At 48.6% G+C, this 20,990-nt stretch overlaps 1 protein-coding gene across 1 annotated transcript in view; it reads right to left on the bottom strand.

Moving 5' to 3' along the window:
* dchs1b (dachsous cadherin-related 1b) overlaps positions 1–20,990 on the bottom strand; it is a 251,334-nt gene that overhangs the window by 54,980 nt on the left and 175,364 nt on the right. Inside the window, exons 6-14 of the mRNA XM_071364983.1 lie at positions 20,515–20,703; positions 18,037–18,268; positions 17,525–17,761; positions 10,589–11,052; positions 10,037–10,399; positions 8,780–9,017; positions 7,849–8,036; positions 7,638–7,734; positions 5,356–5,513 (exon numbers count right to left, since the gene is read on the bottom strand). Coding sequence (XP_071221084.1) covers positions 5,356–5,513; positions 7,638–7,734; positions 7,849–8,036; positions 8,780–9,017; positions 10,037–10,399; positions 10,589–11,052; positions 17,525–17,761; positions 18,037–18,268; positions 20,515–20,703 — 2,166 coding nt within the window. The remainder of the gene's footprint in view (positions 1–5,355; positions 5,514–7,637; positions 7,735–7,848; positions 8,037–8,779; positions 9,018–10,036; positions 10,400–10,588; positions 11,053–17,524; positions 17,762–18,036; positions 18,269–20,514; positions 20,704–20,990) is intronic.

Raw genomic sequence — 20,990 nt, forward strand, 5'->3', positions numbered from 1 at the left:
AGGCTAACATGCTATCGGTCAGGCTAACATGCTATCGGTCAGGCCAACAAGCTATCGGTCAGGCCAACAAGCTATCGGTCAAGCCAACAAGCTATCGAACAGGCCAACAAGCTATCGGTCAGGCCAACAAGCTATCGGTCAGGCTAACATGCTATCTGTCAGGCCAACAAGCTATCGGTCAGGCCAAGAAGCTATCGGTCAGGCTAACATGCTATCGGTCAAGACAACAAGCTATCGGTCAGGCCAACAAGCTATCGGTCAGGCTAACATGCTATCAGTCAGGCCAACAAGCTATCGGTCAGGCCAACAAGCTATCGGTCAGGCCAACAAGCTATCGGTCAGGCCAACAAGCTATCGGTCAGGCCAACATGCTATCGGTCAGGCCAAAAAGCTATCGGTCAGGCCAACAAGCTATCGGTCAGGCCCACAAGCTATCGGTCAGGACAACAAGCTATCGGTCAGGACAAAAAGCTATCGGTTAAGCCAACAAGCTATCGGTCAGGCAAACAAGCTATCAGTCAGGCCAACAAGCTATAGGTCAGTCTAACAAGCTATCGGTCAGTCTAACAAGCTATCGGTCAGGCTAACAAGCTATAGGTCAGGCTAACAAGCTATCGGTCAGGCCAACAAGCTATCGGTCAGGCCAACAAGCTATCGGTCAGGCTAACAAGCTATAGGTCAGGCCAACAAGCTATCGGTCAGGCCAACAAGCTATCGGTCAGGACAAAAAGCTATCGGTCAGGCCAACAAGCTATCGGTCAGGCCAACAAGCTATCGGTCAGGCCAACACGCTATTGGTCAGGCCAAGAAGCTATCGGTCAAGCCAACAAGCTATCGGTCAGGCCAACACGCTATTGGTCAGGCCAACAAGCTATTGGTCAGGCCAACAAGATATTAGTCAGGCCAACAAGCTATTGGTCAGGCCAACAAGATATTAGTCAGGCCAAGAAGCTATCAGTCAGGCCAACGAGCTATTGGTCAGGCCAACAAGCTATCGGTCAGGCCAACAAGCTATCGGTCAGGCTAACAAGCTATCGGTCAGGCCAACGAGCTATCGGTCAGGCTAACAAGCTATTGGTCAGGCCAACAAGCTATCGGTCAGGCCAACAAGCTATCGGTCAGGACAAAAAGCTATCGGTCAGGCCAACAAGCTATCGGTCAGGCCAACAAGCTATCGGTCAGGCCAACACGCTATTGGTCAGGCCAAGAAGCTATCGGTCAAGCCAACAAGCTATCGGTCAGGCCAACACGCTATTGGTCAGGCCAACAAGCTATTGGTCAGGCCAACAAGATATTAGTCAGGCCAACAAGCTATTGGTCAGGCCAACAAGATATTAGTCAGGCCAAGAAGCTATCAGTCAGGCCAACGAGCTATTGGTCAGGCCAACAAGCTATCGGTCAGGCCAACAAGCTATCGGTCAGGCCAACAAGCTATCGGTCAGGCTAACAAGCTATCGGTCAGGCCAACGAGCTATCGGTCAGGCTAACAAGCTATTGGTCAGGCCAACGAGCTATCGGTCAGGCTAACAAGCTATCGGTCAGGCCAACGAGCTATTAGTCAGGCCAACAAGATATTAGTCAGGCCAACAAGCTATCGGTCAGGCCAACAAGTTCTCTCAGTCTCACTGCAGAATTAGACGTTTCTCCTCAAACATCACATTTTCAAAGGTTAATGTATTTTTTTTGGGGGGGGGGGTTAAAACATTACGTTTAGGCACTCATTCCAAATAGTTAGGGTAAAAGTTACGGTATGGGATTGGGTTAAAACAAAAACATTTTAAACGAGTGTCCACTACAGGCAAACTTCCAGTCCAGAATAATGGGATTACGCCGATCCAGCACACCCGTTCACAACACCCTAGCTAGCTAAACCCTATCTGATGGTAATAAAGCTCTCTGTTGACCCTAGTGTTGGGGATGGTAATAGTGTTGACCCTAGTGTTGGGGGTGGTAATAGTGTTGACCCTAGTGTTGGGGGTGGTAATAGTGTTGACCCTAGTGGTGGGGATGGTAATAGTGTTGACCCTAGTGTTGGGGATGGTAATAGCGTTGACGCTAGTGGTGGGGATGGTAATAGTGTTGACCCTAGTGTTGGGGATGGTAATAGTGTTGACCCTAGTGGTGGGGATGGTAATAGTGTTGGGGATGGTATTAGTGTTGACCCTAGTGTTGGGGGTGGTAATAGTGTTGACCCTAGTGGTGGGGATGGTAATAGTGTTGACCCTAGTGTTGGGGATGGTAATAGTGTTGACCCTAGTGGTGGGGATGGTAATAGTGTTGACCCTAGTGTTGGGGATGGTAATAGTGTTGACCCTAGTGTTGGGGATGGTAACAGTGTTGACCCTAGCGGTGGGGATGGTAATAGAGCTCTCTGTTGACCCTAGTGTTGGGGATGGTAATAGTGTTGACCCTAGTGGTGGGGATGGTAATAGTGTTGACCCTAGTGGAGGGGATGGTAATAGTGTTGACCCTAGTGTTGGGGATGGTAATAGAGCTCTCTGTTGACCCTAGTGTTAGGGATGGTAATAGTGTTGGGGATGGTAATAGTGTTGACCCTAGTGGAGGGGATGGTAATAGTGTTGACCCTAGTGTTGGGGATGGTAATAGTGTTGGGGATGGTAATAGTGTTGACCCTAGTGGAGGGGATGGTAATAGTGTTGACCCTAGTGGTGGGGATGGTAATAGTGTTGACCCTAGTGGTGGGGATGGTAATAGAGCTCTCTGTTGACCCTAGTGTTGGGGATGGTAATAGTGTTGACCCTAGTGGAGGGGATGGTAATAGTGTTGGGGATGGTAATAGTGTTGACCCTAGTGTTGGGGATGGTAATAGTGTTGACCCTAGTGTTGGGGATGGTAATAGTGTTGACCCTAGTGGAGGGGATGGTAATAGTGTTGGGGATGGTAATAGTGTTGACCCTAGTGGTGGGGATGGTAATAGTGTTGACCCTAGTGGTGGGGATGGTAATAGTGTTGACCCTAGTGGTGGGGATGGTAATAGTGTTGACCCTAGTGGAGGGGATGTTAATAGTGTTGACCCTAGTGTTGGGGATGGTAATAGTGTTGACCCTAGAGGTGGGGATGGTAATAGAGCTCTCTGTTGACCCTAGTGGTGGGGATGGTAATAGTGTTGACCCTAGTGGTGGGGATGGTAATAGTGTTGACCCTAGTGGTGGGGATGGTAATAGTGTTGACCCTAGTGGTGGGGATGGTAATAGTGTTGACCCTAGTGTTGGGGATGGTAATAGTGTTGACCCTAGTGGAGGGGATAGTAATAGTGTTGACCCTAGTGGAGGGGATGGTAATAGTGTTGACCCTAGTGGAGGGGATAGTAATAGTGTTGACCCTAGTGGAGGGGATGGTAATAGTGTTGGGGATGGTAATAGTGTTGACCCTAGTGGTGGGGATGGTAATAGTGTTGACCCTAGTGGTGGGGATGGTAATAGTGTTGACCCTAGTGTTGGGGATGGTAATAGTGTTGACCCTAGTGGAGGGGATAGTAATAGTGTTGACCCTAGTGGAGGGGATGGTAATAGTGTTGACCCTAGTGGAGGGGATAGTAATAGTGTTGACCCTAGTGGAGGGGATGGTAATAGTGTTGGGGATGGTAATAGTGTTGACCCTAGTGGTGGGGATGGTAATAGTGTTGACCCTAGTGTTGGGGATGGTAATAGTGTTGGGGATGGTAATAGTGTTGGGGATGGTAATAGTGTTGACCCTAGTGGAGGGGATGGTAATAGTGTTGACCCTAGTGGAGGGGATGGTAATAGTGTTGACCCTAGTGGTGGGGATGGTAATAGTGTTGAGGTAGAAGTCACTCTGCCTGATGACCCAGCAACACACAGACGGGGAACAAATGTGTGTGTGTGTGTGTGTGTGTGTGTGTGTGTGTGTGTGTGTGTGTGTGTGTGTGTGTGTGTGTGTGTGTGTGTGTGTGTGTGTGTGTGTGTGTGTGTGTGTGTGTGTGTGTGTGTGTGTGTAAAACACACCAGAGCTTTTGCAGCTGACTGGCAATAATATTCCCATTTCCTCTGATGTCTGCAGACCAGTGGAGGAAAAGAGTCATGATAATTAACATGAGGCAGCGATTTAGTGTATGTCCCAAACAGCTCCCTATTCCCTAGATAGTGCACTACTGTTGACCAGGGCCTTAGGGAATGGAGGGCTGTTTGGGACAGGGAGAGATGGGTTTAAAGGACATTTAGACAACCACAGCAGACACACAGAGCACCCCAAGTCATGAGTGTGTGTGTGGTGGTGTGTGTGTGATCTTACTGCCAGACACACAGAGCAGAGTACCCCAAGTCATGCGTGTGTGTGTGGTGTGTGTGTGTGTGTGTGTGTGTGTGTGTGTGTGTGTGTGTGTGTGTGTGTGGTGTGTGTGTGTGTGTGTGGTGTGTGTGTGTGTGTGTGTGTGTGTGTGTGTGTGTGTGTGTGTGTGTGTGTGTGTGTGTGTGTGTGTGTGTGTGTGTGTGTGTGTGTGTGTGTGTGTGTGTGTGTGTGTGTGTGTGTGTGTGTGTGTGTGTGTGTGTGTGTGTGTGTGTGTGTGTGTGTGTCTGTGTGTGTGTGTGTGTGTGCGGTGTGTGTCTGTGATCGTACTGCCAGTCACGCAGAGCAAAGTAGCACTGCTAATGCTGACAGGCGTAACCACATTTCTAGGATCAGATTACCCAGTCCCCAGTCCTAACCTTAACACACCACTAGCGTTAACCACTGGAGGTTTAAGTAAATCATCTGAACCTGTATCAGTGGTTAAGGGGGTGTGCGTGCGCAGACAGACAGACAGACAGACATTATTGGAGGTGAATTCCTGATTCATTGATACAGAGCAGTGTTTCCTAGGACACCCCTAGTTGAATCAGGTGAATCAGGTGAATCAGGTGAATCAGGTGAATCAGGTGAATCAAGTGAATCAGGTGAATCAAGTGAATCAGGTGAATCAGGTGAATCAGGTGAATCCGGTGAATCCGGTGAATCAGGTGAATCAGGTGTGTTAGGGCTGGACTAGAGCAATGGCAGGAGCATCCGACTGGGCGAGTTCAGAAAGACTGACGCAGAAGGACAACTCTCAGGTAGATTAATGGGTTATGTTTGTGTGTGTGTGTGTGTGTGTGTGTGTGTGTGTGTGTGTGTGTGTGTGTGTGTGTGTGTGTGTGTGTGTGTGTGTGTGTGTGTGTGTGTGTGTGTGTGTGTGTGTGTGTGTGTGTGTGTGTGTGCGTGCGTGCGTGCGTGCGTGCGTGCGTGCGTGCGTGCGTGCGTGCGTGCGTGCGTGCGTGCGTGCGTGCGTGCGTGCGTGTGTGTGTATGTGCGTTACCTGAATGCGTAGGGGACAGGTAGAGGTGTGTGTATGTGCGTTACCTGAATGCGTAGGGGACAGGTAGAGGTGTGTGGAGGTGTGCCGAGGTCAGAAGCCGACACCGTCAGGTTGTACTCAGACATCTCACCGTGTCTCAGAGAGGACGAGTAACGCAGTTCTCCTGTGGTGGGGTTCAATGAGAAACACTCCACTCTGGAACCTGGACAGGACAACCCAGACACAGAGATCTCCTGTAGAGTTACAACTAAAACGACTAAATACACATGATACACAGACAATATGTATCTCTTTCTATGAAAGTGAGACACGTTATCCAACATGGATAATATAGTCTCAACCCACTGGGTAAAGATGTCAGTTCAATGTCTACTTTTGATTTTGTCGTCAACTAACTCAAATTAATTAATAATTCAAAGTGAAATCAACCAAAAAAATCAAAACATGTAATTGGATTTAGGTCGAAGGTCGGATAAAAATACAAAAGTAAATTAATGTACGTTGATTATACACTAATACATTTTCCCTGACACCCAAAAGTACTAGTTACATTTTGAATGCTTAAAACTTCTTATGGCTGCAGAGGAAGTATTGAGTAGCTTGGATGAAAGGTGCACAGAGGTGCCCATAGCAAACTGCCTGCTCCTCAGTCCCAGTTGCTAATATATGCATGGTATTATTCATATTGGATAGAAAACACTGAAGTTTCTAAAACTGTTTGAATTATGTCTGTGAGTATAACAGAACTCATATGGCAGGCAAAAACCTGAGAAGTTCCACTTCCTGTTTGAATTGTTTCTGAGGTGGCAGATTTTCCACCAAGCTCTCATTGAAATTACAGCGAGATATTGATGAGTTTTCACTTCCTACGGCTTCCACTAGATGTCAACAGTCAATAGAACTTTGTCTGATGACTCTAATGTGAAGGGGGGCCGAAGGAGACAGGAATGAGTAATCACTGCCACGAGCTGACCATGCTTTCACATGCGCATTCACATGAGGAGGACATCCGTTCCACCGCTCATCTGAAGTCAATCTAATTATCCGGTTGGAACGTTATTCAAGATGTATGTTAACAACATTCTAAAGATTGATTCAATACATCGTTTGACATGTTTCTACTGACTGTTACGGAACTTTTGGAGATTTCGTCACGTTATAGTGGATGCGCTTTGTGACTTTGGAATTGTTTACCGCTAACGCGCTAACCAAAGTAGCTAATTGGACATAAATAACGGACATTATCGAACAAATCAAGCATTTATTGTGGACCTGGGATTCCTAGGACTGCATTCTGATGAAGTTCATCAAAGGTAAGGAAACATTTATCATGTATTTTCTGGTTTCTGTTGACCCCAACATGGCGGCTAATTTGGCTATTGTTCTGAGCTCCGTCTCAGATTATTGCATGGTTTGCTTTTTCCGTAAAGTTTTTTTGAAATCTGATACAGCGGTTGCATTAAGGAGAGGTATATCTATAATTCCATGTGTATAACTTGTATTATCATCTACATTTATGATGAGTATTTCTGTTGAAACGATGTGGCTATGCAAAATCACTTGATGTTTTTGGAACTAGTGAATGTAACGCGCCAATGTAAACTCAGATTTTTTGTTATAAACATGAACTTGATCAAACAAAACATGCATGTATTGTGTAACATGAAGTCCTATGAGTGTCATCTGATGAAGATAATCAAAGGTTAGTGATTAATTTCATCTCTATTTCTGCTTTTTGTGAAAGCTATCTTTCGCTGGAAAAATGGCTGTGCTTATTGTGGTTTGGTGGTGACCTAACATAATCGTTTGTAGTGCTTTTGCTGAAAAGCATATTTGAAATCGGACACTTTGGTGGGATTAACAACAAGATTACCTTTAAAATTATATAAAACACATGTATGTTTGAGGAATTTTAATTATGAGATTTCTGTTGTTTGAATTTGGCGCCCTGCACTTTCACTGGCTGCTGTCATATCGATCCCGGTAGCGGGATGCAACCATATTAACAGAACAGGAAAATGGTCCAATTCAAACACTTATCAAAATAACATTCCTGGTCATCCCTACTGCCTCTCATCCACCCGACTCACTAAACACATGTTTCGTTTGTAAATGATGTCTGCTTTGCTTAATATAAGGATTTTTAAAAACGTTTTATACTTTTACTTTTAATACTTAAGTATATTTAATACAAAAAAACACTTTTACTCAAGTAATAATTTACTGGGTGACTTTCACTTTTACTTGAGTCATTTTCTATTATTAAGGTATCTTTACTTTAACTCAAGTATGACAATTGGGTGTGTGGGTGTGTGTTAAGTCTTACCTGACAGTGAGTAATGGATTGTTCCGTTCTCTCCCTCATCAGGATCTTTAGCTGTTATTGTCCCCAAGACTGAGTCAGGCTGGGATTCCTCCATCACCTACAGAGAGAGAGAGAGAGAGAGAGAGAGTATTATTAATCTGCCCTCGAGACAAAACGTTTGTCCAACCCTGGTGTAAGGGATGCAATTTGGGATTGGACGTCCCTCTCTTACCTGTATGAGCAGTTCCCTGTCGGGGTGGGCGTGGCTAAAGACAGGGGCATTGTCGTTCTCATCCAATACGGTGATGTGGGCAGTACCCGTAGCGCTGCGAGGGGGCGTGCCTCCGTCTTGTACCACAACCACCAGCTGGTAGCTAGACTGTTGCTCTCTGTCTAGAGATAACCTAGTACTGATCTCACCTAGAGAGAGAGAGGGAGGAGGGAGAGAGAGAGAGAGATGAAGAGGGAGGGAACGAGAGAAAAAGAGAGACACCAAGAGGGGGAGGGGGAGAGGGAGAGGGAGAGCGAGAGGGAGAGCGAGAGAGAGAGAGAGAGAGAGAGAGAGAGAGAGAGAGAGAGAGAGAGAGAGAGAGAGAGAGAGAGAGAGAGAGAGAGAGAGAGAGAGAGAGAGAGAGAGAGAGAGAGAGAGAGAGAGAGAGAGAGAGAGAGAGAGAGAGAGAGAGAGAGAGAGAGAGACGAAGAGGGAGGGAAGGAGAGAGAGCAAGAGAGGGGGAGGGGGAGAGCGAGAGAGAGAGGGAGAGAGAGAGAGAGAGAGAGAGAGAAAAAGAGAGTGAGAGAGAAAGAGAGAGAGAGAGACAGAGAGAGAGCAAGGAAGGGGGAGAGAGAGAGAGAGAGATAATAAAAGATAGAGGGAGAATGGAGGTTAGAGAGAGTTGAAGTAAAGGAACACAAGGACAGTAGGATAGACACACATTAGACAGGTTTAAATGACTACTGTTTATCTACAGAGTTGATCTACATGTCTACTGCCAGGTAAACGAACAATCTCAGTAAGTCCTGGGCCCGTATTCATAAAGCAGCTCATAGCAGGAGGGCTGGGACCAGTTGAGCATTTTTTTTTATTTTTAGATCACAATGAATTAGATTAATATGGACAGATCCCAGATCAGCACTCGTACTCCGAGACCCTTGGTGTTCCTCACCTGTGTGTGCGTTGATCTGGAAGTGTCTGTCAGTGTGCAGGAGTCTGAAGGTCAGTCTGGCGTTCAGTCCTGCGTCTCTGTCGGTAGCCGACACGTGGCCGAACCCCGTACCCGCCGGAAGGTTCTCTCTCACAGCAAGAAACACCCTCTCCTGACTCAGACGAGGACTGTTGTCGTTCTCATCCGTCACAGAGACCCTCACCGTGGCACTGCCAGTCCTGCCCGCCCCAGCCACGCCCTGCGCAGAAAACAGGAGAATTAACATACAGTAGATAAAGATATGTTAGATGAAACCTGTGTGTTCTATGTGTTGTACACGGGTCTCTAAACCGGTCTCACAGACAGACTAAGCAATGGAGAAGGTAAACCACAAGTCTACATGAAAGTAAACCACAAGTCTACATGAAGGTAAACCACAAGTCTACATGAAGGTAAACCACAAGTCTACATAAAGGTAAACCACAAGTCTACATGAAGGTAAACCACAACTCCACATGAAGGTAAACACAAGTCTACATGAAGGTAAACCACAAGTCTACATGAAGGTAAACCACAGATCTACATGAAGGTAAACCACAGGTCTACATGAAGGTAAACCACAAGTCTACATGAAGGTAAACCACAAGTCTACATGAAGGTAAACCACAAGTCCACATGAAAGTAAACCACAAGTCTACATGAAGGTAAACCACAACTCCACATGAAGGTAAACCACAAGTCTACATGAAGGTAAACCACAAGTCTACATGAAGGTAAACCACAAGTCTACATGAAGGTAAACCACAAGTCTACATGAAGGTAAACCACAAGTCTACATGAAGGTAAACCACAAGTCCACATGAAGGTAAACCACAAGTCTACATGAAAGTAAACCACAAGTCTACATGAAAGTAAACCACAAGTCTACATGAAGGTAAACAACAAGTCTACATGAAAGTAAACCACAAGTCTACATGAAAGTAAACCACAAGTCTACATGAAGGTAAACCACAAGTCTACATGAAGGTAAACCACAAGTCTACATGAAAGTAAACCACAAGTCTACACGAAGGTAAACCACAAGTCTACATGAAGGTAAACCACAAGTCTACATGAAGGTAAACCACAAGTCTACATGAAGGTAAACCACAAGTCTACATGAAGGTAAACCACAAGTCTACATGAAGGTAAACCACAAGTCTACATGAAGGTAAACCACTATTCTACATGAAGGTAAAATAAGACTGATCGTATGTCCTAAACTGCTGTGTTCCTCACCTGCCCTCCCGGTCCAGAGGTAGCCAACACCGTCAGTAGATACATGTCCTTAGCCTCCCGGTCCAGAGAGCTACGAACATACAACCACCCACTATCTGGGGCGATCCCGAACCCTGCCGCGTCACCGTCCGGATGCAGTCTGTACGACACCGAGGAAGAGGCGGAGCTACCGCCGTTCCCAGCAGCCTCTCTGTTCAGGGCGCGGACCTGTAGGAAGCGTGTCTTTAGAGGCGTGTTCTCCTGTAGCTCCATGCGGTAGGTTAGCGTGTCGAATGCGGGGCCCTGCGCATCCTGAGCCTGGACATGTACAACTAACGTGAAGGTCGAGCTGAGCTGGGGGGCTCCGCCATCTTTAGCTACCACCTGGGAGGAGGGGGGAGGGAGGCAGGGAGGAGGGGGGCAGGGAGGAGGGGGGAGAGAGAGAAGATCAATGAATAATCTAATTTAATATAGTACATATGACGGCCCTGTTGGTACATTCTTCAAAGAAAAACTTTATTTGGGAGTTTATTTTACTATTTTATCTACATTAGATTTGAAATTCTCCCTAACCTGTAGGTCGTAGCGCGGAACACTTTCATAGTTCAGTCCACCAATCAGCTTCAGCTCCCCGCTTCCCCGGTCCACGCCAAACATCCTTTGACCGCTACTGCCCCCCGTGCCGATCGAGACCAGATCAAAACTCAGCTGACCGTTTGGACCAGAGTCCCGGTCGGTGGCCTGAACACGGTACACCACCGTTCCCATTTTAGTCACCTCCGGGAGAAGGAGGGATTCGGAGGAGGAGGGAAGGAAGGAGGGATAGTTGTCATTGACGTCTGAGATGGTGATGCGTACTCGTGTGGTTCCGTAGGCGGGCGGCGAGCCGTAGCGAGCCTGGACTTCCAGGTCGCGACTGGGACAGGCCTCGTGATCCAGAGGGACAGAGGAACGGAGAGCCCCGGAGGTAGAGTCCATGGTGAAATAACCATCTGGATCCCCTGATGAGATGGAATAGGAGATGTCCTGGGAATGACCTAAGAGAAGTATGGGGAGGGATGGAGGGATGGAGAGGGATGGAGAGGGATGGGGAGGGATGGGGAGGGATGGAGGGATGGAGAGGGATGGAGAGGGATGGAGAGGGATGGGGAGGGATGGGGAGGGATGGAGGGATGGGGAGGGATGGAGAGGGATGGAGAGGGATGGGGAGGGATGGAGGGATGGAGAGGGATGGAGAGGGATGGAGAGGGATGGGGAGGGATGGGGAGAGATGGAGGGATGGGGAGGGATGGAGAGGGATGGGGAGGGATGGGGAGGGATGGAGAGGGATGGAGGGATGGGGAGGGATGGAGAGGGATGGGGAGGGATGGGGAGGGATGGAGAGGGATGGGGAGGGATGGGGAGGGATGGAGGGATGGGGAGGGATGGGGAGGGATGGATGGGGAGGGATGGGGAGGGATGGGGAGGGATGGAGAGGGATGGGGAGGGATGGGGAGGGATGGAGAGGGATGGGGAGGGATGGGGAGGGATGGGGAGGGATGGAGAGGGATGGGGAGGGATGGGGAGGGATGGAGAGGGATGGAGGGATGGGGAGGGATGGGGAGGGATGGAGAGGGATGGAGGGATGGGGAGGGATGGGGGGATGGAGAGGGATGGAAAGGGATGGGGAGGGATGGGGAGGGGTGGAGGGATGGAGAGGGATGGGGAGGGATGGGGAGGGATGGAGAGGGATGGAGGGATGGGGAGGGATGGGGAGGGATGGAGGGATGGAGAGGGATGGGGAGGGATGGAGGGATGGGGAGGGATGGAGAGGGATGGAGAGGGATGGAGAGGGATCGGGAGGGATGGGGAGGGATGGAGAGGGATGGGGAGGGATGGGGAGGGATGGAGGGATGGGGAGGGATGGGGAGGGATGGATGGAGAGGGATGGGGAGGGATGGGGAGGGATGGAGAGGGATGGGGAGGGAGGGGAAGGGATGGAGAGGGATGGGGAGGGATGGGGAGGGATGGAGAGGGATGGGGAGGGATGGGGAGGGATGGAGAGGGATGGAGGGATGGGGAGGGATGGGGGGATGGAGAGGGATGAAAGGGATGGGGAGGGATGGGGAGGGGTGGAGGGATGGAGAGGGATGGGGAGGGATGGGGAGGGATGGAGAGGGATGGAGGGATGGGGAGGGATGGGGAGGGATGGAGAGGGATGGAGGGATGGGGAGGGATGGGGAGGGATGGAGGGATGGAGAGGGATGGGGAGGGATGGAGAGGGATGGAGAGGGATGGAGAGGGATGGGGAGGGATGGGGAGGGATGGAGGGATGGAGAGGGATGGAGGGATGGAGAGGGATGGGGAGGGATGGGGAGGGATGGAGGGATGGAGGGATGGAGGGATGGGGTGGGATCGAGGGATGGAGAGGGATGGAGGGATGGGGAGGTATGGAGGGATGGAGAGGGATGGAGGGATGGGGAGGGATGGGGAGGGATAGAGGGATGGGGAGGGATGGGGAGGGATGGAGGGATGGGGAGGGATGGAGAGGGATGGGGGGATGGGGAGGGATGGAGAGGGATGGGGAGGGATGGAGGGATGGGGAGGGATGGAGAGGGATGGGGAGGGATGGGGAGGGATGGAGAGTGATGGGGAGGGATGGGGAGGGATGGAGGGAGGGATGGAGGGGATGGGGAGGGATGGAGAGGGATGGGGAGGGATGGAGGGATGGAGGGATAGGAGGGATAGAGGGATGGGGAGGGATGGGGAGGGATGGAGAGGGATGGGGAGGGATGGAGGGATGGAGGGATAGAGGGATAGAGGGATGGGGAGGAATGGGGAGGGATGGAGGGATGGGGAGGGATGGGGAGGGGAGGGATGGGGAGGGTTGGAGAGGGATGGAGAGCGATGAAGGGATGGAGAGGGAGGAAGGAAGAAAGTAAGGAGGGAGGGGGGGAGGATCATAGTGGTTAATCCCATGTGAAACAGAGAAGGCATTTAATAGCCTGTAATACAAAGAGAGCATCAATCACAGTCAATTTCCAAAATGTCCAATTCAACTCCTGTACTGAAAAGAGCTATGATGAAAGTGGATGTATTGTTTGTTTACGGTTGTATTCTAAATGTGTGTGACTGTCCTTGTCTATCCGTGTATCAGTGTTTTTTTGTTACATGTCATGTTTTGTGTTTTGTGTGAATCCCAGGAAGAGTATCTGCTGCTTCTACAAAAGCTCATGTGGATCCGTATCAAAGCAACAGACTCAATGACAGTAGATACAACACAGTTCGAGTGGATAAGGGGGGATAAGGGTACCTCAAGTCCACTCCACATGAGAGCACTTCTTCTCTTGACTCTTACTCAAAACCACCTCTCATAGAAATCATTCTGCAGTTGTTCATTCCATGGAAAAAAAAGCCAACTCGAGTTCTTTGTGGGAAATAATCCACGTTAAATCAGCCAACCGAGAGGTGAGGAAGGATGAGAGATGGCGTTTTAAGATCGGTTCCAAACGGCCCTCGACTTCGGACCGGAACCCGTAAGGTGAGTTGAGGATACCAGGATAACTATTCTCTGACCAGAACCCGTAAGGTGAGCTGAGGATACCAGGGTAACTATTCTCTGACCAGAACTCGTAAGGTGAGCTGAGGATACCAGGGTAACTAATCTCTGACCAGAACCCGTAAGGTGAGCTGAGGATACCAGGGTAACTATTCTCTGACCAGAACCCGTAAGGTGAGTTGAGGATACCAGGATAACTATTCTCTGACCAGAACTCGTAAGGTGAGTTGGGGATACCAGGGTAACTATTATCTGACCAGAACTCGTAAGGTGAGCTGAGGATACCACGATAACTATTCTCTGACCAGAACCCGTAAGGTGAGTTGAGGATACCAGGATAACTATTCTCTGACCAGAACTCGTAAGGTGAGTTGGGGATACCAGGGTAACTATTCTCTGACCAGAACCCGTAAGGTGAGATGAGGATACCAGGATAACTATTCTCTGACCAGAACTCGTAAGGTGAGCTGAGGATACCAGGGTAACTATTCTCTGACCAGAACTCGTAAGGTGAGGTAAGGATACCAGGGTAACTATTCTCTGACCAGAACCCGTAAGGTGAGCTGAGGATACCAGGATAACCATTCTCTGACCAGAACCCGTAAGGTGAGATGAGGATACCAGGATAACTATTCTCTGACCAGAACTCGTAAGGTGAGCTGAGGATACCAGGATAACCATTCTCTGACCAGAACCCGTAAGGTGAGCTGAGGATACCAGGGTAACTATTCTCTGACCAGAACCCGTAAGGTGAGCTGAGGATACCAGGATAACTATTCTCTGACCAGAACTCATAATGTGAGTTGAGGATACCAGGATAACTATTCTCTGACCAGAACCCGTAAGGTGAGCTGAGGATACCAGGGTAACTATTCTCTGACCAGAACCCGTAAGGTGAGCTGAGGATACCAGGGTAACTATTCTCTGACCAGAACCCGTAAGGTGAGTTGAGGATACCAGGGTAACTATTCTCTGACCAGAACCCGTAAGGTGAGTTGAGGATACCAGGGTAACTATTCTCTGACCAGAACCCGTAAGGTGAGCTGAGGATACCAGGGTAACTATTCTCTGACCAGAACCCGTAAGGTGAGTTGAGGATACCAGGGTAACTATTCTCTGACCAGAACCCGTAAGGTGAGTTGAGGATACCAGGATAACTATTCTCTGACCAGAACCCGTAAGGTGAGTTGAGGATACCAGGATAACTAATCTCTGACCAGAACCCGTAAGGTGAGTTGAGGATACCAGGATAACTAATCTCTGACCAGAACCCGTAAGGTGAGTTGAGGATACCAGGGTAACTAATCTCTGACGACACCAAGACTCTAATGAATTACTCATACAGATAGTGAGGTATGCAGAACTCATAGCCAATATGTGTCATTGTTTGAGAACCACTGTAGCCAACCGATTTAGCTAGAGTAAGACTGGACCCATGGACCAAGGCTTTACTATAAAAGCCCGGGACTTAGTCAGAGGCAGAAAAACAGTATGGTAAACTGCTTCAGCCGTGTGTAAACACTACACCATTTAACTGCCCCAGATAAGTTTTTTAGAGATCAGAGACTAAATCCCCATGTCGCTGCCTACTCGGGGCGCGTGGGCCGTTACAGATATTAGTTTAATGTGAGCTGGTAAAGAGACGCAATCTGAGGGCTACCGATCCAGTCTTTGAGTCGTCCCAGACGTTCTGATATTTTCAAACGTTTGATTTTATCGGCACAGAATCTGAAATTCTATTGTCGTGTGACATAACAATGTTTTGAGAAGTTTGATGAGTATTAGCCAATGAGAGCTGGCCTGGAGAGGAAGCCAGTGAAGCCATAATGACGTTGTTTCACATCACCCAGAACGTGTCGACTCTCCAGCTGAGGTCATGACCACTAGTATGCGTTTAAACTTTCCTTTATAACCAAAGTCAAAGTGTTCGAAATGTTACAGCTCTGAAGTTCACAAGCAATGTCCTTCAATTCAAAATGGTTGGCTAGAAATGTCAACACCTGTATGGCAAGTGTGAATGTCTGACTGAAAAAAATGGTATGTGGATGCTTTCAGCCACAGCCACATTAAATCTAATCACATCATCACTTCATTGTTTTACAGAGACAACTTGGTACAGAGAATCCATTGTTTTAGAGAGACAACGTGGTACGGAGAATCCATTGTTTTATAGAGACAACGTGGTACGGAGAATCCATTGTTTTAGAGAGACAACGTGGTACGGAGAATCCATTGTTTTATAGAGACAACGTGGTACGGAGAATCCATTGTTTTATAGAGACAACGTGAGAACGGAGAATCCATTGTTTTATAGAGACAACGTGGTACGGAGAATCCATTGTTTTATAGAGACAACGTGGTACGGAGAATCCATTGTTGTATAGAGACAACGTGGTACGGAGAATCCATTGTTTTAGAGGGACAACGTGGTACGGAGAATCCATTGTTTTAGAGAGACAACGTGGTACGGAGAATCCATTGTTTTATAGAGACAACGTGGTACGGAGAATCCATTGTTTTATAGAGACAACGTGGTACAGAGAATCCATTGTTTTATAGAGACAACGTGGTACGGAGAATCCATTGTTTTATAGAGACAACGTGGTACAGAGAATCCATTGTTTTAGAGAGACAACGTGGTACGGAGAATCCATTGTTTTATAGAGACAACGTGGTACAGAGAATCCATTGTTTTATAGAGACAACGTGGTACGGAGAATCCATTGTTTTAGAGAGACAACGTGGTACGGAGAATCCATTGTTTTAGAGAGACAACGTGGTACAGAGAATCCATTGTTTTAGAGAGACAACGTGGTACGGAGAATCCATTGTTTTAGAGAGACAACGTGGTACGGAGAATCCATTGTTTTATAGAGACAACGTGGTACGGAGACAACGGAGAATCCATTGTTTTATAGAGACAACGTGGTACAGAGAATCCATTGTTTTAGAGAGACAACGTGGTACGGAGAATCCATTGTTTTAGAGAGACAACGTGGTACGGAGAATCCATTGTTTTATAGAGACAACGTGGTACAGAGAATCCATTGTTTTAGAGAGACAACGTGGTACGGAGAATCCATTGTTTTAGAGAGACAACGTGGTACGGAGAATCCATTGTTTTATAGAGACAACGTGGTACGGAGAATCCATTGTTTTATAGAGACAACGTGGTACGGAGACAACGGAGAATCCATTGTTTTATAGAGACAACGTGGTACAGAGAATCCATTGTTTTAGAGAGACAACGTGGTACAGAGAATCCATTGTTTTAGAGAGACAACGTGGTACGGAGAATCCATTGTTTTAGAGAGACAACGTGGTACGGAGAATCCATTGTTTTATAGAGACAACGTGGTACGGAGAATCCATTGTTTTATAGAGACAACGTGGTACAGAGAATCCATTGTTTTAGAGAGACAACTTGGTACAGAGAATCCATTGTTTTAGAGAGACAACGTGGTACGGAGAATCCATTGTTTTAGAGAGACAACGTGGTACGGAGAATCCATTGTTTTATAGAGACAACGTGGTACGGAGAATCCATTGTTTTAGAGGGACAACGTGGTACGGAGAATCCATTGTTTTAGAGAGACAACGTGAGAACGGAGACAACGGAGAATCCTCACGGCCAAGTGAAGAATCTAGCAGTGTGTGTGACCCCTGTCCGTGTCACATCGTTCCGTGTGTTTGACCCCTGTCCGTGTCACATCGTTCAGTGTGTTTGACCCCTGTCCGTGTCACATCGTTCCGTGTGCTCACCACTACGTTGGCAGGACATAAAAACAACTCCAGAGGAAAGACAGTCGTTTAATGTGATGTTAGGATTTAGAAAAGTGGTGTAGTTTAACTCTCACCATTACATTTTATGAAGAAATTCGCCCGATAGGATCAATAGACCTCAACTGACAGAATGACAAACATCAACACCTCGTCGGAAGAGCAAAGACTTGGAACTGTTAAAAACTCACCAGTCTTGGTGGCAGCGTGGACCTTGCCCACCTCTGTTCCCCTGAGGACCTCCTCAGACACAGTGAAGTAGTACTGAGCCTGTTCGAACAGAGGGAGCGCCACCGAGCCTCCAACCACGCTCACGTTGACACGGGCGTTCAACGGCGCCGTCAGACCGCCGCCATCCTGCGCCGAGATCACCATGGAGACCAGCGTGTTGGCCTTACCGTGAAGCGACCGCGCGAGAGAGATCACACCTGGAGAGAGAGAGGGAGAGAGAGAGAGAGAGAGAGAGAGAGAGAGAGAGAGAGAGAGAGAGAGAGAGAGAGAGAGAGAGAGAGAGGACATATTACTGAGCAGTTCATATCTGTAAAGAGTTGTATTGAAGGAAAAGTATTATAATGAATATTTAAACACTTCTGCTGTCAGGCAACTTCACTAAACTGTTATTGTTTTACTGCAGTGATCACAATCTACACGTGGCATTCTGCTATCTACAGGGACAATGATGATATTACACACACACACACACCTGTGTCCTTGTTGAGGGTGAAGAAGGTGGAGCCTCCTCCCGGCACCGTGCGATAGGTCACCCTGCCGTTGTCACCAGCGTCGGGGTCGTTGGCCGTCACCTTGGTGACGGAGGTTCCAGGGGCGCTCTGGGTGCTGAGGCTCACGGTGTAGAGCGCCGGATAGAAGGATGGACGGTTGTCATTAACATCTTCCAGATACACACGCACACGGGTCACTGCACTCTGACCACCCTACAGAGAGAGAGAGAGGGGGAGAGAGAGAGAAAGAGAGAGAGAGAGAGAGAGAGAGAGAGAGAGAGAGAGAGAGAGAGAGAGAGAGAGAGAGAGAGAGAGAGAGAGAGAGTTAGCAGGCCTTTAGTGTTGTTAGAGGGGAGATGTAGAGGAGGTTAACAGGGCTTTAGTGTTGTTAGAGGGGAGATGTAGAGGTTAACAGGGCTTTAGTGTTGTTAGAGGGGAGATGTAGAGGTTAACAGGGCTTTAGTGTTGTTAGAGGGGAGTGGAAGAGGAGGTTAACAGGGCTTTAGTGTTGTTAGAGGGGAGTGGTGGGGAGGTTAACAGGGCTTTAGTGTTGTTAGAGGGGAGATGTAGAGGAGGTTAACAGGGCTTTAGTGTTGTTAGAGGGGAGTGGTGGGGAGGTTAACAGGGCTTTAGTGCTGTTAGAGGGGAGATGTAGAGGAGGTTAACAGGGCTTTAGTGTTGTTAGAGGGGAGATGTAGAGTAGGTTAACAGGGCTTTAATGTTGTTAGAGGGGAGATGTAGAGGAAGTTAACAGGGCTATAGTGTTGTTTGAATTGGCTGTATCAGCTAAGGTGACCTGGGAAAAGACTGATGGTCTGATTATGGGGGGTAACAGTGTGTCAGAGCAGGATCTCCTAGTCTTCCTGGGGGGTTACAGTGAGTCAGAGCAGGATCTCCTTGTCTTCCTGGGGGGGTTACAGTGAGTCAGAGCAGGATCTCCTTGTCTTCCTGGGGGGTTACAGTGAGTCAGAGCAGGATCTCCTAGTCTTCCTGGGGGGTTACAGTGAGTCAGAGCAGGATCTCCTTGTCTTCCTGGGGGGGTTACAGTGAGTCAGAGCAGGATCTCCTTGTCTTCCTGGGGGGTTACAGTGAGTCAGAGCAGGATCTCCTAGTCTTCCTGGGGGGTTACAGTGAGTCAGAGCAGGATCTCCTTGTCTTCCTGGGGGGGTTACAGTGAGTCAGAGCAGGATCTCCTTGTCTTCCTGGGGGGGTTACAGTGAGTCAGAGCAGGATCTCCTAGTCTTCCTGGGGGGTTACAGTGAGTCAGAGCAGGATCTCCTAGTCTTCCTGGAGGGTTACAGTGAGTCAGAGCAGGATCTGCTCGTCTTCCTGGGGGGTTACAGTGAGTCAGAGCAGGATCTCCTAGTCTTCCTGGGGGGTTACAGTGAGTCAGAGCAGGATCTCCTAGTCTTCCTGGGGGGTACAGTGAGTCAGAGCAGGATCTCCTAGTCTTCCTGGAGGGTTACAGTGAGTCACAGCAGGATCTCCTAGTCTTCCTGGGGGGGGTTACAGTGAGTCAGAGCAGGATCTCCTAGTCTTCCTGGAGGGTTACAGTGAGTCACAGTAGGATCTCCTAGTCTTCCTGGGGGGTTACAGTGAGTCAGAGCAGGATCTCATAGTCTTCCTGGGGGGTTACAGTGAGTCACAGCAGGATCTCCTAGTCTTCCTGGGGGGTACAGTGAGTCAGAGCAGGATCTCCTAGTCTTGAAGGGGGGTTACAGTGAGTCAGAGCAGGATCTCCTAGTCTTCCTGGAGGGTTACAGTGAGTCAGAGCCGGATCTCCTTGTCTTCCTGGAGGGTAACAGTGAGTCAGAGCAGGATCTCCTAGTCTTGAAGGGTGGTTACAGTGAGTCAGAGCAGGATCTCCTAGTCTTCCTGGGGGGTTACAGTGAGTCAGAGCAGGATCTCCTAGTCTTCCTGGGGGGTTACAGTGAGTCAGAGCAGGATCTCCTAGTCTTCCTGGAGGGGTTACAGTGAGTCAGAGCAGGATCTCCTAGTCTTCCTGGGGGGTTACAGTGAGTCAGAGCAGGATCTCCTAGTCTTCCTGGGGGGTTACAGTGAGTCAGAGCAGGATCTCCTAGTCTTCATGGGGGGGTTATAGTTGGGTAGAGTAGTGATGAAGCTCTTAGGGGTGTTCTTGGGGACCTCAGAGTTTCAGGGGAGAAACTGGGAGGGACTCGTGAGTAATGTCTGACATGGGGAGATGGGGAGGATAGGAGAAGAGATGAGAGGAGAGGGAGGAGAGAAGAAGAGAGGAGAGGGGAGGGGAGGGAGGAGAGGAGAAGAGAGGAGAGGAGAGAAGAAGAGAAGAGAGGAGAAAAGAAGAGAGGAGAGGAAGGGGAGGGGGAGGAAAGGGGAGGAGAGAAGAGAAGAGGAGAGGAGAGAAAACGAGAGGGGAGGAGAGAAGAGAGGAGGCGGAAGAAAAGGACAACACAACACAGCAGAAGACAGGTTCTCACCCCATCAGTAGCGGTCACGGTGAGGTCGTAGTTGCCTGACCCCTGCTCTCGATCCAGTGTGGTGCTGGAACACAGCTGACCAGTCTCCTTGTTGACAGTAAACTGGGCCGGTACCATACTGCTAGAACCAGACCCTAGGGAGTACGATACTGCTCCGAACGAACCACGGTCAGCATCTGTCGCTGTCACCTAGAGAGTGAGTGAGAGAGAGAGAGAGAGAGAGAGAGAGAGAGAGAGAGAGAGAGAGAGAGAGAGAGAGAGAGAGAGAGAGAGAGAGAGAGAGAGAGAGAGAGAGAGAGAGAGAGAGAGAGAGAGAGAGAGAGAGAGAGAGAGTCAGAGTCAGAGTCAGAGACGAAACGTTAAACTAACTGTTATTTACTAATCTTCAGTTAATAGTGTCTCTAGAGCACTGTAATACAATATTATTATAATAATCCAAACTATGCGCAATATAAAGTACAGTCCTAAACGGAACC

The sequence above is a fragment of the Salvelinus alpinus genome, chromosome 24 (assembly GCF_045679555.1).
Source record: "Salvelinus alpinus chromosome 24, SLU_Salpinus.1, whole genome shotgun sequence".
Classification (NCBI taxonomy): domain Eukaryota; kingdom Metazoa; phylum Chordata; class Actinopteri; order Salmoniformes; family Salmonidae; genus Salvelinus; species Salvelinus alpinus.